At 44.2% G+C, this 18,164-nt stretch overlaps 1 protein-coding gene across 1 annotated transcript in view; it reads right to left on the bottom strand.

Annotated features, from left to right (window-relative positions):
• Nucleotides 1–7,461, bottom strand: part of KCNB1 (potassium voltage-gated channel subfamily B member 1) — a 260,306-nt gene extending 252,845 nt beyond the window's left edge. The window contains exons 1-2 of the mRNA XM_061631343.1: nucleotides 7,410–7,461; nucleotides 3,830–4,494 (exon numbers count right to left, since the gene is read on the bottom strand). Of these exons, the coding sequence (XP_061487327.1) occupies nucleotides 3,830–4,396 (567 nt within the window). The 5' untranslated portion in view covers nucleotides 4,397–4,494; nucleotides 7,410–7,461. The remainder of the gene's footprint in view (nucleotides 1–3,829; nucleotides 4,495–7,409) is intronic.
• Between the last annotated feature and the right edge of the window lie 10,703 nt (nucleotides 7,462–18,164).

Raw genomic sequence — 18,164 nt, 5'->3', positions numbered from 1 at the left:
TATTGTGCGATCTGTTGTGCAACGATTTCCCACTAGCACAACTGTTGCATTGGATTCCCCTGTTGAGCAAGAGCCCTTGCACTAGCAGACTGAGAATACAATCCAATGTGTGTGTGGTGGGGCTGCAGATGCAGGGGGAACTGGTGAAAAACACCCCCTCTTATGTCAAAAGTGGAGCAACTTAGCATCTAAGCCTATACCAAGAACCTCAGCAGCGGAAGCTTGCAGGGAATGGCAACATGATTCTACAATCTACTCTAAATTAGTATATAAGCCTGCAATTGCTAAATGCATTTACACTGGATTTTTTTCTCTCCAGAAGGCAAAGCTAGAATGGATTTGACTTATAAATAACAAAAGACACTTCTTTGGCAAGGATGATCATTCTCATATACAATAAATCATGAAACATCAACAGCCTCTAATGGATTTTGATCCTGTGCCACAGACAGCCTAAACTGGAGGCTGACTTTTTGGGATTCTGCATGCATGCCAAAATACCCTTATAAATTATTCACAGTCAGTACCGTGACATCTGAAATAAATATATATATGAAAGGCAGCCTGGATCTGTCTGTTGTGAGAAATAAAAATGACAACTGGTTTTTTGAAAGCCGCACAACATCCCTTTTCCTGACACACTGCATCAAATGTCCCTCAATCTCTGAAATGCCTTCCTAGAACTGCGAAGAAACTATCTGTTTCTTTTACAATCACTGGCTGTGCTCAAGCAGCAGCATCTAATCCAGGTTTTACAAAACAAATTATAGAGTCTACTTGCAAAAATGTGTCATTTGCACATTGCAGCATTTTTCAAGGCCACTAGAAAAATAACAACTACTTTTATCACCTTTTATATCTTTTTTTTAAAAGATGGCAGTGGTTTTCAGACATTCTGCCTTGAGAAAATACTGTCCTGGTTTGTCTGTCGAGAAACCCAAGTATATGCCAGCAGATTCTGGGATGCGTTTTACTCGCTTTATCCAAGGCTTTTTGGATGTCACCACCACAACCACCCCATCTCAACTGAGCATGCACCCTGCAGCATGCCTCTCTGGCTCCACCACCAGACAAAGGATAATAGATAGTGTGAGCCAGCTGCCATTCAAGGAAGCTTGGGGAAGGACCACAGCTCTGTGGTGGAGCACACGTTTTGCATTCAAAAGTAACAAAGGTCAGTCTCCCCAGTTTCTCCAGGTAGGGTTGCAAAAGACCCTTGTCTGAAACCCTGGATAGTCAGTATCAGTCACTGTGGACAATACTGAGCTCAAAGGACCAGTGGTCTTAGTTTAAACCAGTTTCCTATCTTCCAGCCTTTACTGATTTTCTCATTGTTTGCAAGGAACTCCAGGGTTCCACAGCACTCAGCTTGAAAACCTCTGCTTCACAATGAGACCCTCATGTTTTCTTAGCAGTTGACCATCTTATATTTTCCAGTTTTAAAACTACATGTGGTCAATGGTATAGCCTTTACACTTGCAGCCAGGTTCTTTTTAAGTATGTTAATGGAAATATACCGCTTCAGGAACATAAACAGTACGCAAGAACTGGCGGCTTTTCTTGCATATGATGGTGATCTATCCGAGGTATATCCCCTACCCCTCAAACAAAAAGCTGCTGAATCTTAAGTATTGCTTTGCACATTATATTTTGTAGAGCAGTATGAACCAGATGCATATGACATGAGTTGTACCAGGAAATGTAAAGCAATACTTTTCTTTAAATACTCAAGGACAGGAAAGGATTAGGTCATTCCTTTGGGGTACTTTAAAAGGAAAAGGGATTTATATAACCATGAACCCTTCGCACGTGCGCGCATGCATGCGTGTGTGTGTGTGTGAAACTTAGATTAAGGTTGCAATATAAGAAGCTGTCCATGTTGACAATTGAAACCCCTGCTGCATGAATTGACTATAAATACTAGCACCTTCAGAAGGGTGTGTGTGCGTGTGTGCGTACTGTTTCTCTTATTGGGCCATCCTTATCCCACTGCTCTACAGCTAAGATGACAGAGCAGATCATATGTTAAACCAGTGAGGAGGAATTTGTGGCTCTCCAGATGTTGCTGGACTACAACTCCCATTATCTCTGATCATTGGCCATGCTGGCTAGGGCTGATGGGAGTGGTAGTTTAGCAACATCTGGAGGCAACATATTCCCCACTCATCTGTTAGGCAGTCAGGTTAGAACAAGGTTTACCTGTAGATGCCTTTTGCTACTGGGTCCGTATTCCATGTTATCGTCTTATTCTGACTGGCAGCAGCAGATCTCAAAGGTCTTCAACCAGAGGTCTGTCATAACCCGAGATCCTTTAAACAGGAGATGCCAAGGACTGAACTTGAGACCTTCTTCTTGCAAACACAGACTCTGTCACTGAGCCAAGGGCCATCTTCACTGACTTTGCTGTCCTCTTCTCATGATGGCAGGTATTATCTACCTTTGTTCATGCCCTCACTGAAACTGTGAAGCAATCAAGCTACATATAGATTTCCTATCACTCAATTCCTGTCTTAAGGACAAGGAACAATTTCACTTACCTCTATCAGGTGGCTTGTTCTCAATAAAAGAATATGCTCCTGCATGCTTATCACAAAAACACTCCTCCAAGGTGCATTCATCACATATGGCCTAAAGAACTGGGGCATTTAGCAACCTCTTATCTAACAGACAGACTGAGGCTTACCTAACTGGCAGACAGAGTGGAAGCTTCTAATTTTCACCTATTATGGAATTTCACCACATCCAGTGCAAATGCAGTGCTGTTGTCTTATCGTGGCTAGCAGTGGCAGCTGGTGTCTCCATGTCAGTGGGGCAGTAGAATTCACTTTGGGTTTTAGTCTGACCTGTCAAGATATTCAACATATTGGACAGCTCCTTGAAAGTTCAGACTAAAACCCAGAGCAGATTCCACTGCCCCACTGACATGGAGACACCAGCCGCCACTGGTGGTTAGAGAAGGCTGATTGTGGATTCTGCTTAAAGGAAAAACAAGGTTTTCAGATCTGCCAAAAATGCTTGAAGCTAGAAATGACTAAAATGGTGATGGTGGGGAAATAACACTGATCTATAAACATAACAGCTAGCTTACTGTCTTCAGAAAATGTAACAGTTGGCACATATGTTAGGAAACCACCGCTGTCCAAGGGTAGGAGACTGGGAGGAGTAACACACTCCATAAATTTGAAGTTGTTCAAATAACTGGAGTTTGCATAATGGGAGTGGTATACCAATATGGTGAATTTAGCGGCTACCAAAGCAACAATTCAATAGGTAAAGATAATACTTTCCCAGTATATACCAGTTAAAGCAAAATGAACATTTAGGACATGAATTGAAAGCTGCGATATTGCACTCACAACAAAATGCATTCTTCTTGGAATACTAACCCCAAAACCTTTTCAGGAGATTTGGCAAAGCTTCAATCCAACCAACCAGAATTTATGAATATTTTACACATCTGGCTTTGGTTATGTGGGGTGTTGACATAATCTGTACTATTCATAGGGTACATAGTCCTTTTAACTTTCCATCAAGAGCTTTGGTCCCCCACATAATATTATCTACTTTTGTGTCAATGAAAATGCAGGGAGCACAGAATGACAGCTCCATATCTCTTTCACATCCCCAAATCCTCTCTCTTCAAAAAAACACCAAAACATAATTCCATAACATAAAATAACAACAGAATAGTCACTGGGTTGTTGCAATCTCTTTTGATGCTGCGGCCATAACCAGGAAAGTACAAGAAAAAGCTCAAAGCACTGTATTTCCCAACCATTACTCTGACCAGTGCCCATGACAGATAAAGAACATGTGGCTTTGCTATTACCTTGGCCGCTACAGAAGAATTGGGCTTCTCCAGAAGGTCCCAGAGTTTTTTCCTCTTCTCGGCGCAGCAGGTGTTATCAAACTCCTCTCCTTCCCTCTCTCGCATTGTTTCCGCTTCCCTCTTGAGCTCTTCATTCATCTGTTCCTTTTTCTGGTGGTACCTTGCCTGGCAACAGGACTCCAGATAGATCTCATCAATCCCCCAATAGTCCAGTTCTTGGCTGAAGGACAAGGCACACATCTCCTCCATCATGTGCAGCTTGCCCGTGCGGTAAAAGTTCAAGATAGAAGTAAATGCCCCTGGGTGCCTATCAAAGAAATACTCATTCTCCTCTAAGTTATAGTCATCACATATATCCATAAGGGATTCATGGGTGTTGCAGTCTCTAAGCTTACCCAACCTTGTTCGTGGCAACCTGTCCAAGGTTCTCCATAAAACCTCATGGGCCAAGCCTCCCACGTTAAGCTTGACCCTTCTGGAGCAGGCCTTGCTCCTGACAATCTCCATGGGATCTGGAGGCAAAGAGGTAGTCGATCGAGATCCATGCTTATTCATTCCCGCAGGCATTGCTTGTCCCTATAAGGCTGCAAGAGGTTGATGAAACCTTCCAGGGCACTCACGCTTCTGAGCAGGATCTCTTCATCTGTTCTCCTTCTCCTCCATGCCTGCAAGGAAAAGAACCCATAGCGCTACTGGTGACTTCTGAGGATCAAATGAGAGCCTCTTTGTTTGTTTGTGGACTGCCTGCTTGATCAATGAATCAGGCAGCTGTACAAACAGCTCTGTTAGTCTGCTCTAAGGAGCAGCAGGGACAGCAGGCTGGCTGCAAGAGCACTGGTCGCTGTTCAGTTTAATGGTGCTGAAACTGAACAGAGAGTTTTAGGAGTGGTGAGCTGAAGGAAGGGTTGGGGAGGCGATCCTGCTAGCTTTTTTTTGCCAATGGGCTAGCAAGACAGTGCAGTCTTTGCCTGATCCATACATGGCAAGAACTCATTATAATGGAAGGGAACCTTGTGCGCTGTCCACACCCTAAAGTGCTGAAGCTGATTTCCTAATGCATGTGGCTTTCCAGCCCCTGGGTAAATCACTGTGCCATGGGTTTGTGGCAGTGGGGCTGTCAGGGAAGGACTTTAGGGCAGAAATGCAAGGCCCCACTCAGAAAAATGAGAATGTGCATCAGGGCTGGCTTACCACGTGTTTGAAGTGAAGTAATACACATTTGCATCTAAAGAGCTCCAGCCCCCGCCAATAGGACCATGAAGGACAGAGCCTAAAATTATCTAATTGCCCACCGGTTTGCAGGGGCATCTGGATGACCCTAAGAACCCCAAATGGCAGCTCATGGTGGCAGCTTCCATTATAATTTATTTTGCTCCCCTTGAAATAATATGTATTCTAGATTGTCCTCATCACTACCCACCCTCCTTTTCATCTGAACTTTTACTTAGATTTGTGGGCATTTTCTTTTTCCAAACTGATACCTCTGAACAGCTTGGTTTGTGTTATGGGCAAGTGGTCACATATTGTGATCCAAACAAAAACCAAACTACTTGGTTATTTAAGGAAAAGACTTGTGGTTTTTTTAAGGCAATGTATGTAAAGTTTGTCACTACAAGCCTCGTCTCTCCCCACTTCCTTTCTCTGCTTTCCATTTCCCTCTTTGCTTTCTCACACATACAGACACAGAGCCAGACGTCCTAGTTAGGGTGTGGAGAGAATTTCTAATAAATGAAATACTGTGTACTACAGGAATAAGCTGTGGATTTTGGAAAGAGGGTAGGTGGCAAGTTTGATGTGTTCAACCCTCCCTCGCCCAAGTTAAGGCAGTTGATCTTCTCTTGTGCTGAGATGGTTTCAGTCCTACGTGAACCCCAGAGACATAAATGGAGAAATAAGATACACATCCACCAAAAGGCACATTTTGTGATCCAAACATGAACCTTTCATATACATTCTTCTCTTAAGACATGCTACCCATGGTGTTGTATATGAGGGAAGCTACAAGGAGGAAACATGACAATAAACTCATGTTTATTACAATAAACTCTACACATCAACTTTCATATGCATTTTCACACACACACACCATAATTAAGACTGGGATCCCTAGGAACCCAATGTTTTGAAATTCATTCATCTGAAACCAATGGCACTTCCAAGTAAATGACTTTTAAGACAGGAATGGCAGCGTGTAATTTTTATCCACTGGCTTTATTTGTTCTTATATTTGCCTTTCAGCTCATTTCTCTGGCTTTCTCCCTTCTGCAAAGAGCTGAACTATGAACTTTAAAAGAGAAGGCAGAGGGGATGCTTTATCATTTCTTAGCCATCCAGAAATATGAATGCTTGCAATCCAGCCTCCTCATGTGTGCTTCTAATCTACACCTGTTATAAATTTAACTCAAAGACATCAAGGGAACAGACTGACACCTCCTTAGCATCCTGCTGTGGAATTCAGGACCCTTCTTCTACATGACAAAAGTCTAGCAGGGAGCAAAGTTAAATGACATTCACAGCCTAATATTCCTGTATACTTTGGCTATGGGTGAAACAAGCCGTATAAATGGAAATTTCTTCACTAAGCTCTGAAACAGCACATCTGCCAAAGAATGGTCCCTTGGGTTGTTAAATGACCACTTACAAAGGGTGGTCTGTGAATGGGTTAGCGGGCTTACAATGGTCTCATGCTGGAATAAATTACATAAATAAGGGTTTTGTGGAAGGAGGGAACAGACCGGTCATAACTCTCATCTTATGAAGATCTCTAATGAACAGGGGAGAGCCAGATCTATTTCAATTCATTTAAGTACTATACTTGGAGGAGCAAAATCTAAGTCTAGTTTAAGGCTAGCTAGAGACTATATCAGTGGTGTGTTTGAAATAAAGGGAGTGTGCGATAGTGTAAATGCCTCTAGTGAAATTGTAGGGTTTAAGTCTATAAGAAAGAAAGGCTACACCAATGACAGTGCGTGTCCTCTGTTGATGGAGATCGTGGAAAGACAGAGAATATGGGTTTATAACCTAAATGAGTACAATCGCAGCATTTAGTTCCAAGCTCTTTCTTTTTTTAAATAAAAGATTGTTGGGGGGAGGTATTAAAGAATTTTCATATTCTCCATTTATTTCCCCCCTCCACCAAATAATAAGGAATAGGAATCGTCACAACAACAGTCAAATAATAATAATAATATTAAGCCAACAGAAAGAACTGCCTAGCAGTGCTGTTGCTCACACAAGATGGCATGAGAACAAACCTCAGCAAATAACGGTTCTTTCCCTCTTTCTGCCTTCGCCTGACTACAGTCCAACAAAGATTTCAGGGAGAGAAAAGGTCAGATCCCAGGGGGCTCAAATCCTCGATTTGGAAAGCAGGAGCCCGGGACAGCTACCCAGCCAGCCCGCCGCCCGCTTCCCGAATCAAGCCTGCGTATTCACATACGCACACACACAGCCAGCTGCTGCTCCCGCCTGATACGAACTACGAACTCTGCCCAGCGGTCTTGGGCTTGCTCCCAACCCACCTCACCTCACCCCACCCCTCTTCCTCCGTGCCCGCCCCTCCCCCAGCTCCGCCACTTACTTCTGTCGCCACGATCCCAGGGAAACGACGCGGCGTGGGATTTCGGGGGAGGCGAGGGCTTCGGCTGGCTAGCTCGCTACATCCTGCTTCAGGCGAGCTCAGCAGGCAGGCGTCGCAGGCATCCTTTCGAGGGGGGGGGAAGAGAGACTGTGTGAGAAAGAAAAACCCACCAGGAACGAAATCCCAGGATGGTCAAAACAGCCGGATGGGGAGACCGAGAGGAGCAAAGCGGTTCCCCCCCCCCCCAAAAAAAAGCCTACAAACTGCCGATCGTGCCGGGATTTTATTTCCCTGGATTTGCAACAAGCTTCTCCAAGGCCCTCCTTGTCGAGCTTTCTTTTCGTATTCTCCAAGCCCCACCTTCAGATCCGCCGACACCAAAAATGGGGTCCGGGCCCAATTGGAGGACAATGCCAGGATACCACTAACCGCCCTCCCCTCGTTCGTTCGCTCGCTTCTTCTGAATAGAGATCAACAAGTCCAGTCTGAGCCTCCGGCTTTCCCTTGCAATTCTGTCCCGGAGTTTTGGTTACAGCGGATTAGAAGTTGGAGCAGAAGAAAGACGAGGAGGAGGAGGAGGAGAAAAGAGCGCCACCTGGAGTCCGGATGCAGCGTTAACAGGCAGGGTTAACGCTTTGCTCTCCCTGCTGCAAGGCAGGCAAAGGGGCGGGGAGAGAAATCCACCTGTCTTGGTGCGCCCACGGAATGGATAAAGATAAAGGGAAAAGGCAGAGCAACTGTTTTCAGAAGGAGACCGAGGGCCTGTTTTGTCTCCCTGGACATCCTGATGCACTCGGGAACGGGACATAGCCCAGGGGTAGAGTATAGGCTTGGCATGCAGAAGGTCCCAGGTTCAGCCCGTGGTATCTCCAAGCAGGGCTGGGGTAGCTCCTTGCCTGAAACCCGGGAGAGCCGCTGCCACTCGGCGTAGCCAATACGGAGCTAGATAGACCAATGGTCTGATTCAGTATAAGGCAGCTTCCAAATTCTGGTGAGCGCCCATCGCTCAGTAGGAGCCTATCCACTTTAGCCCCAGGTTCGATTCCTGACATCTCCCTTTAAAGGGATCAGGTAACAAATGATGGGGACTATCTCTGCCTGAGATCCTTTGCCTGTCAAAGAGAGTCGAGCCGGAGGAATCATCGGATCTGGTTACCTGGCTGCAGCTATGAACGTGGGTTGTGAAAGGTTAGGCCTGTCTTGGACGTTGAATACATAAATGCGGAGTTCCCAGAAAAGAAGGCATCAGTTCCTGGCAGGCTGGCTTGCCAGAACGTCTCACTAAAGAAATGAAAACGCTGGGGAAAGTGTCAGTAGCAGAGTAGCTGCTTAAGGATGCAGAAGGTGCCCGGTTCAGTCCCTTACCTCTCCCGGTACGGCTGAGAGAAACGCCTGTCTAAAAGGCTGGAGAGCTGCTGCCTGTCATTGTGGCAATGCAAGGTCTGACTCCTGATAAGGGAGTTTCCTATATTCCTACAAAGCACCGTTGCCCTTATCTAGAGGCTCTCACCCCATCTCAGAAGCATGCGTGCGAGTTCTGGCTCTTTGGTGGTGAGTTGTAAGAACATAACTAGAGCCTGCTGGATCAGGCAAAGGCCTATGTAGTTTGGCATCCTGTTCTCACAGTGGCCAATCACATGCCTGTGGGATGCCCAAAAGCAAGATCTAAGCGCAAGAGCGCTCTCCCCACTTGTGATTCCCAGCAACTGGTATTCAGAGGCATCCTGCTAACAGTGGTGGCAGAAGATAGCCATCATGGCCAGTAGCCACTGGAAGCCTTATTCATAAATTTATCTAATTGGCCATGGAGTCTTTACCAGGATGTGGGCATGACAATGTTCCCAGCAATGACTCCTGACACTCTCCCTACTGACATTCAGTTTCACAGGATGGTTTTGGGTGAGGCACACTCAGGAGTATGCTTGCCAGTGTTCATCTAAGCACCGTAGCTGTGCCTTACAGCAGATCAGTCTGAGGAATTGATAGCATTTATCTCTGTGTTACGAGTCCCCCCCCCTCCTAATTCCTACATATCAAACCCTTATCAACAGCTCAAGTGCAAAGAACAGTTGAGAAGCTGACAACCTCAGGAAGGAACACAAATGAGAAAAATGATGATGGATGCCATAACAAACAAACAAACAATCCCACATATTGCATCTGTCAAGTCTCATGAAATAAGATAGAAATCCACAAAGAATTGTAATTATTTGTGAAGTGCCCATCATTTTGGAAATCACAGGAACCGTGGATCCTTCCATTTTGCCTCTGTAGTGAAAGTGAGGGAAGGTGGAAGTTCACAATGGGAAAGTTTTAGAGAATGCTATATAAGAGTCCTGTTTTTGCACTGTCTTTCCACCAACAGAAAATACACTAATAAAAGGTCTCATACCTAACTTCACTTTCAAGAGTACATATGTATGATCTACAAAGCAAACACTGCAATTTTCCTCAGTGTGGCTCACAGCCTGATCTTTTCTATATTGTAATCAGAAAAAAGTTGGAACCGTAAGATTTCAGTTCTTCAGCCTGATCATGCCTCAGGCTACAATTCTGTGCACACTTACCTGGGAGTAAAGCCCAGTGACTACAGTGGTCTTACTTCCAAGTAAACATGCATATTAGGATTGAGATGTAAGACTATCACAATCTGCATACTGGGGCTTTTTCATTGTGCCCAGTATCCTCCTCCCCCCCCCCCCGGACACATTTCTTGTTTTTCCTTTGCTTAGTATCCAGACTAATGGAGAATTCTGGTGAGCTCAACAGTTTGCTCATTTCTTTGTGCCTTTTTAGTTGGTATTGTATGTTTGTGTCTGTCTATATATGTGTGTATAGGTGTGGTGGGTGCACTCTCTCGCACACACAGACACATACACACTAATAGTGTCTCTGAATGCCAATCTTTATGTAGTCAAACTAGCACCTGGTGTAGTTTGTGGAAAGGGCCTCCCCAAAAGGCATGAAATTATTTTTTAAAACTGAAATAAAATGTATTAATTTTATTATACATATTTGTATACTGCAAGACATGTTGATGGAGAGGCAACTCAGACACTGGCAGTGGGCGAAATGACAGTGGACGGAGGCAAAAAAAAGACCCTGCTGATGGGAGCAGATGGCCAACAGCGTGTGACACCTCTGCTAAAATATGTGCACTGGCTGCCTGTGTGCTGTTGGGCCAGGTTCAGGCTCTGAACAACTTCGGTCCAGTCTTCCTTAAGACCACCTAAATCCTTATATTCCAGCCTGATCACTGATCATCTGGAGGAGCACTGCTAATTGTCCCCTGTGTTGCAGAGGCCTGGCTGGCTTCTGCCAGAAGTCGGGGATTTAGTGTCACTGGTCCCATGCTGTGGAATACTCTTCCAGCAGAGATTCAGCAGGCATCATAGTTTTGACTTCCTGATTTCTCTTGCATACTCTCTTGATGCTGTCAGGTCTATGCAGTTGTTTAAAACTTTCTTGAATAGCCAGTCATTTTAATGATTGTTCTGTACTTTTGTATGTTTTTATGTTGTTATGTACTTCCTTGATATTTGATGAGAGTGATATATACTTTTATAAAATAAATATACAAATAAAATAAATTGCACCATTATAACCCAGCCTTGGTGTGGGTACATGGGACTCCAAAGGTACACAGAAGTGCAAATAAAAAAAAATCCTTTGGGAAAAAAAGCCCTAAGGGGAGGAACCCTAAAACATCCCAGTGAGTACTCAGCACGTTCAGTGGCCAAGGAATGCTGGCTGCCTGTTCGAGGGGGGCATGGAAAACCCTGAGTAGTGGTGAAATCGAGTATCTTGAAAGAGTGCATGGCCAGTTGTAAAGCTGCAGAGGAACACTCTACCTTGTAACATTTTCTTCCAGGTCCCACAAATTACATTACAATTTCCTTTGATTTCTTCCCTAATGAACCAATACACCTACTTGCAATTTTAGTCTCACTAAAATGACTCTGTTCTAGAGAGTAAAGCACTTGAGTACTTGTGAAATGAAAACTATAAAAATGCCCAATATTTTGCTCCGAATCTTCCCTACTTCAATCATGTATTTTATACCATACCATTATTTCCTAATGGCTGGTGGAAAAGGGGAATATTATGCGATATTTCCACTGTTGTCAGATTTATAAATGCCAGAATCCATATAAGAGAGTTTTTGCAAAAACCATGCTTCAGTCAGTTGTTCCCATCTGAATAGAATGAAAAAGCTACATCGATAAGAACTGAATTTGCTTTTTTCTGATGCCACATTAACAAGAATTCACCGTAACACATCAGGCATTCTTCATTATGATTGTAAAATTTCCTAAAGGAGCTTTGTGTGACAGGTAGGCTCACAATTTGGGAATGAACACAGTTTGGGAGAATGAATTTTATTCCTGACAGAGGCTGTGGCCAGAAGTGCTGTGGCTTAGGCTGAGGTGGCTACTGTGCCCAGTAGCAGCTGGTGACGACTGGACTAGTAGAGTGGAAGGCAGGGAGCCCAACAGTAGGCACAGCCAAAGCTAACAACAGGCAGAGCCAACTAATGCTCTGCAATGTTCTCCCATTCTCCTCCTTGCTGAGTTGTACAAGGGCAGCACTGAGACTGAAGGGGAGGAAGTAGCCAGGGCCACTTCCTGGACTGTTTGTAAGTAAGAAAGCAGGCAGGTGGGGACTAGATGAGGATGATTGGGCAGTGCCCTATTTTCCCTAATGGACTAGCCTCCATTGACTGTGCCCCTTGCTGGAGAAAGCAGACCTGGCTTCAGTCACACATGCATATTGTTATGGGATTGAGGGATGAGATAGATTATTTCTTGGTGTCCCCTTCAAGCCTGTAATCTTGTGTCTGAAGTTTGGATACGCAAGCAAGAAACCTGCTCTACTGGTCAGGCTAGTTTTCTTTGTTAAGATAGCCTGTTTGTTAATGGACTTATTGAATGGTCAGTCTGCATATCCAAAGGGAGCTATTGGAACTCTTTCAGGGGAGAGGCCCTCCCCCCCATCACCTGACTGGAGGCCCCTCCTTCCTGGAGCCATGGACAGGCTTGTGTTAACTGGGGAGAAGCTGAGAACTGGGGACAGAGAGGCTTGTTTGCTCTCTGTACCCCCAAAGCTATGGGCAATGGGGAGCAAGATCTGATGGACTGTTAAGCTCAGATTGGAATGTACCATATATCCTATGAGACACCATAGTCTCTGCTGACCTTCCTTCCAAGGAAACCAAACCCTGGGAAGGCGCAGGAACCCCTTGAAGTCTTGAAAATGGAAATGGACTGCCTTCAAGTCAATCCCGAATAGGGTTTTCATGGTAAGCAGTATTCAAAGGTGGTTTACCACTGCCTTCCTCTGAGGCTGAGAGGCAGTGACTGGCCCAAGGTCACCCAGTGAGCTTCATGGCTGTGTGGGGATTCGAACCCTGGTCTCCCAGGTCCTAGTCCAACAGTGACCTGGGGGCAGGGAGGGGAGGAGATTGGGTGGGCACTGGGCAGAGGGGAAAACCCTTTCCTTTCCAAAAGGAAAACATTGTGAACAGTATCATTGCTTTTCAGCGTTTCCCCCACCTTTTTATTCTACTGCAGGCACATGTAGCCTCCCACCCAAATTTAAAGCATTAACTGGAGTCTGGTTGTTGTTTTGGAGCATATGCCTCCTCTCTTGATATCACTTTCGGTGCTGCTGATCTGTTTCCAAGGTTCAGTTCAAAGTGCTGGTTATTCCAATGCCAAATAGCTTGTGACCAGGGGATGCTTAAAGGCCCGTTTCCTCCCATATGATGCTGCCAGTCCACTTAGATCAGCTGGATAGGACCTTTTGTGTATCCTGCCTCCATCTGAAATGGTCTTCACCATGGTGCCATTCAGAATGACGAACTTTCTGCCTCAGGAAATCCATCTGGGTCCTGCCCTGTTTGTACTCCAGTGCTCGATGGAACTTCGTTAAGGTCTTTACGGCCAGGATTGCTGTTCTAAAAATTGATCTCAAATGCACGGGAAAGATAATGAAAACAACTAAATGTTCTGCTTGTTGTTGTTGATCACATTTGTATCCCATCCAGCAGTGTAGTGGCAAATTCAGAAGTGCAGGGTCCTTCCATGATAGTCACAGCTACACCATCTCCCATCCTTCCCTCCCCCCCCACTGGGCTAGAATGAGATCCTGATTAATGTTTGCTCCCACAAGACGTTCCTGGGAGCCAATGGGCATGAAAGGGGAGAGTGTTATCTACTGAGAAGAGTCTTCTCTGTGGCTGACTCGCCTCCTTTCACTCTGGCTCCAATCAACAGGAAAGGCCACTAAGCATGTCAGAAGACTCTTCTCAGGGGCCAACTTGATCCCCTTTCATGCTGATTGGCTCATAGGATGTTGGAGACATATGAACCTTGCTGAGAACCTACTCCTACAAAAGTAAGGGGTCTAAGACCTCTTGAGACCCCGGATGACTACACCCAATCCCTTCCCACTCCTATGCCGTGGTTAGGCCACATTAGCTTCACAACAGCCCTGTGAGGTGGATTTGGCTGAAGGAGAGTGACTGGCTCACAGTCATGCACCCAGAGTGAGCTCTCAAGTCACATTTATTAATGAAAAGTTTATTAATAAGGCAACCAAATACAGATTGTAGCCAAATAAAAGCACAAATAAGCATTATTTGTACATAAGCATACAATGTACAACAATAAAATATACACAAGAAACAAAATATTAAATCCCAAGACTGGCCATATATACCTAAACTGAGCAGCTTTCACTGCAAATTCAGCTGTATTAAACATTACAAACCCATCCAAACTGGACAGCAAATACTTGATCTTATCCATATCACTGAGGATAGGAACCACCACTAAAAGTTTTGCCAAATATTTTTGCCTGGGTGTTTCATACAATTTACAATATAATGTATAGTGCATGGGGTCCTCTACTTATGGGCGGTCACTGGTGCAGAGACGCTGAACTCCCTGGATTACCTTAAATCTCCCTTCCTAGAAATTAGATTTCATTGTCTGAAAACACAGGGCTGTAAATTCCTTGTGAAGAAAAGGTACATTTAGTTCAGACAAATATTTCTCTTCCCTGTGGGACAATTTTAAAATGGGAAAAGTGTTGGGGAAAATTGGATAACCTAATGGCATCCACAAACAGATCTTGAAGACACACTTTAATTGTGCGTCGGCTAGATTGAATATGGGCAGGGATCATGGGTCGAGTCCATATTTCCTCAGCATTAGTTTACTATTAGCTATCCCTCTTGTTCCCCTACCTTTCAATAGACAGTCCATTAAGAAATGAAACAAAAGGTTTCAGTTTAATTCATTTGGAAACACTTTTTTACTGGTTTTGTTACTCTTTCTAAATCAATATCAGGATCTCTTTGACCTACGTGGAGAACCAGCGAAGAAATCCTAGGTGAGTATTACAAACAAGGGGAAAAAAGAGATAGAAGTTCTAATTGGGTTACTGGGAAACTTAAAAAAAAAAACCTCAAGAGCACTATTGATGTATCTTCTTATGCATACATTTAATAACATTCCAGCATTTGCAGCATCATTAACACAAAGCCATTGTGGTTTCCCTTCCTAGGGAAGGTGGAGAGAGTCCCCTTGTACTTAGTTTCTAACGATGATGAATCTAGAGTACTAATGGCTCTTAAGTGTTGTGAAACACCATCAGAGGTAGCTCTATATGCAATTCTGCAAATTCCTCCCCCCTTAAAAAATTTTTTTTGCTTTTGCTGTTGTGATTATATTGGAGCTTAGGCAGCATATGAATTCTTGGAAAGAACAAGACCTTTGTTCTACATCAGGGGAGGCAAACCTTTTCAGTCTATGTTCACCGCCCAGAGAGCTATCGCTAGTCGGGCGGTATATAAATTTAATAAATAAATAAATAAATAAATAATAGTCTGATAGCCACATTCCCTTTGGGCAACCTTCTGGGGGGCACATGGTGGTGAGGGGCAGGGGCATTAGTGGGCAGAGCCATGGATACAGTAAGCTACATTCCACTCACATAAAATTCAAGAGGACTTTCTACAGGCACACACAGCTCCCCATTAGCCCATTCATACAAGCAAGACAAATGACCACAGTCCAAGGACACGCTCCAGTCACACAAAAAGCACTTGAGGAGGGAATGGAGCAGGGCCAGCGAGGGGTGTGGTCTGGAGAGAGGGGTGTGGCCATGGGAGCGTCCTGGGGGATGGATGGAGAGGCCTGAAGGGCCGCATTTGCCCCCTGGGCCTGAGGTTCCCCACCCCTGTTCTGGACCATAACTGAAGATTCTGTTTTACTTGTTTAAAGGCAGTCAAGAAAAGAAGCATGCTGTAAAAGCAATCTCTGTTCTTGGAGATGCCCAAAGAAAGAAGAAGAAATATAATTATATGCATAATACTCAAAATCTGGGAGCTTTTTCTTAAGTGTATATAACAGTCCTGTATGGTAGACTAATAATAATAATAATAATAATAATAATAATGATAATATGTGCTTTCAAGTCAGTTTAGAGTTATGGCGACCCTATGAATCAGCAGCCTCCGATAGCATCTGTTATAAACCACCCTGTTCAGATCTTGTAAGTTCAGGTCTGTGGCTTCCTTTAGGGAATCAATCCATCTCTTGTTTAATAATAACAATAACAAAAACAATAATCCCTATAGTGCAGTAGGAGTTGAGGCTGAAACTGTAGGGAACTAGCTAATGGCTGGCTCTTGCACTGCAAAATGAAAGTGACAAGGACTGTATTTACATGGAGAACTAAATTTGCATATAAATATCAACTTTAAGCAATGCAGCTGCAGCTTCCACAGTGCCAGTGACTAAAAATATATGCAGCCATGATTGCAGCTACCAGCACTGCAAAACTGCAACCATATCTGTGCTTGGCTCATGCATGACATGGACCTCCATGCAGCTACATCCCCAGGTGCCAACAGACTGCACTGTGTAGAGAGAGCCCTTTGTAGCATGTAAATGAATCCCAGACCTTGATCTATATCAGCCATGTAACATGGTGGAATGAGATGGTAGAGTCAGAATGAACTGTACCACCAGGTGGGGAGATGCAAAGTTTTAATGCTCTCCAATGCTGGTGTTGTTTTAAATCCCTGCAAGTAGATGCATAGCATGGGGGCTAATATAGAACCATTCTCCCTTTTAGGGAGAGGGCAGGACATATTTCACATGGAACAAAAATGGCACTAACATCCACAGCCTGAAATGATATAAGCCACTTGCCACTTAGGATTCTACAGCTTCGTTCTGCTGCATATGCAGACCAAATCCACATTTCAATTATAGGAAGAAAACAATAGGTTACAATGGCAAATATTTTAAATCACTTAAGAAGCTACCTTGTACCAGGCCAGAATATTTATCTATTTAACAGTGGGGAATTTCCCTGGAAGGCCATTTTGGCCAAGCCATACCCACTTGCCTGGCACGTAAAGTTATGTACAAGATCAGGTGTGAGGCAGTAAAGATGCAGCTGGGCCAAAGGGGACTTGCAGGCCCTGACACTCAGTTGATCATGGCACCTGTACAGTCCTGTAAACAGCACTTTGCAAGTGCCAACAATCAGTTGATTGTGAGGACCTGCAAATCACTGCACATGGAGATACTAAGTGCTGATGATCAGCTGATTGTTGTGACTTGCATAGACTGTAGCCCCAAACTGTCTACTCTGGCAGCGGCTCTCCACTGTCTTATGCAGCAGGTCCTTCCCATTGCCTGCTACCTGATCCTTCTAACTGGAGATGCCAGCAAGAGGATCTTCTGCATGCAAAACATGTGCTCTGTGGCCAGGTTATGATCCTTTCCCCTTAAACAGTCATCTGCTCATAATAGAAAATATGCTGACCACCAGGGAGTTACTGATTGCCATGGGGGCTTTAGAACAGAAGATATCTTGATTGCTGTGGACATTATGTTAAATAGGTCCTGGAAAAGCTAGCACACTGTGGTTAATGACTTTAGATTTTTCAGGACTTCTCAGTGGACATTGTGCTGTTCTTGTGAACAGCTGGTGATGCTGGGAAAGAAGGCAGCTAAGAGGTGAGTTTTCCACTTCCCAATTTTCATAACATTCACCTTCCTTCTGTGTTTCTCAGTCACTAATAATATATAACTTGTGGCTCGGGAAGTTTAATGCCTAGAGCTGAAAAGTAATAAATGCAAACTGTAATTCTAGATAAATATTTAATGATGTTAGCAGCACTAACTTATGGACAAGGAGCAAAAAATTACCCAGAGGCATATCTGCATGGGAAAAGAAGCTTCACAGAGGCTTTTTTGGTAACTGTCCAGGCCATAGACTCCATATGGGTATAGACGCCATTTGTTGCATTGCTGGATTATTAAGGCTGTAAAACCTCCAATGGATGTTGCTCTGTGTCGGAGCTAAGGCTTTCATTAAGAAGCATATGGCTTTTAGGGAAAGTTGAGCTTTGCATTAGCCATGTTTCTCCTGAACATACCTAATGCTTCAAAAATGGAATGGCATTGCCAGTATCATAGCCATTATACAAATCTATTGTGCGACTACACTTGGAATATTGTGTGCCCTTCTGGTTGCCTCACCTCAAAAAGGATATTGTAGAACTGGAAAAGGTTTAGGAAAGGGCAACCAAAATGATCAAAGGGATGCAGCAACTTCCCTATGAGGAATGGTTAGAACATTTGGGGCTGTATGTAAGAGGAGACATCATAAAGATGGGGAAAATTATGAATGGTGCGGAGCAAGTGGATAGAGAGTTTTTCTCCCTTTCATAAC

The sequence above is a fragment of the Rhineura floridana genome, chromosome 6 (genome assembly GCF_030035675.1).
Source record: "Rhineura floridana isolate rRhiFlo1 chromosome 6, rRhiFlo1.hap2, whole genome shotgun sequence".
Taxonomy (NCBI): Eukaryota; Metazoa; Chordata; class Lepidosauria; order Squamata; family Rhineuridae; genus Rhineura; species Rhineura floridana.
Note: the sequence above shows the minus strand (reverse complement) of the source record. Positions and strands in the feature narration are given on the sequence as shown.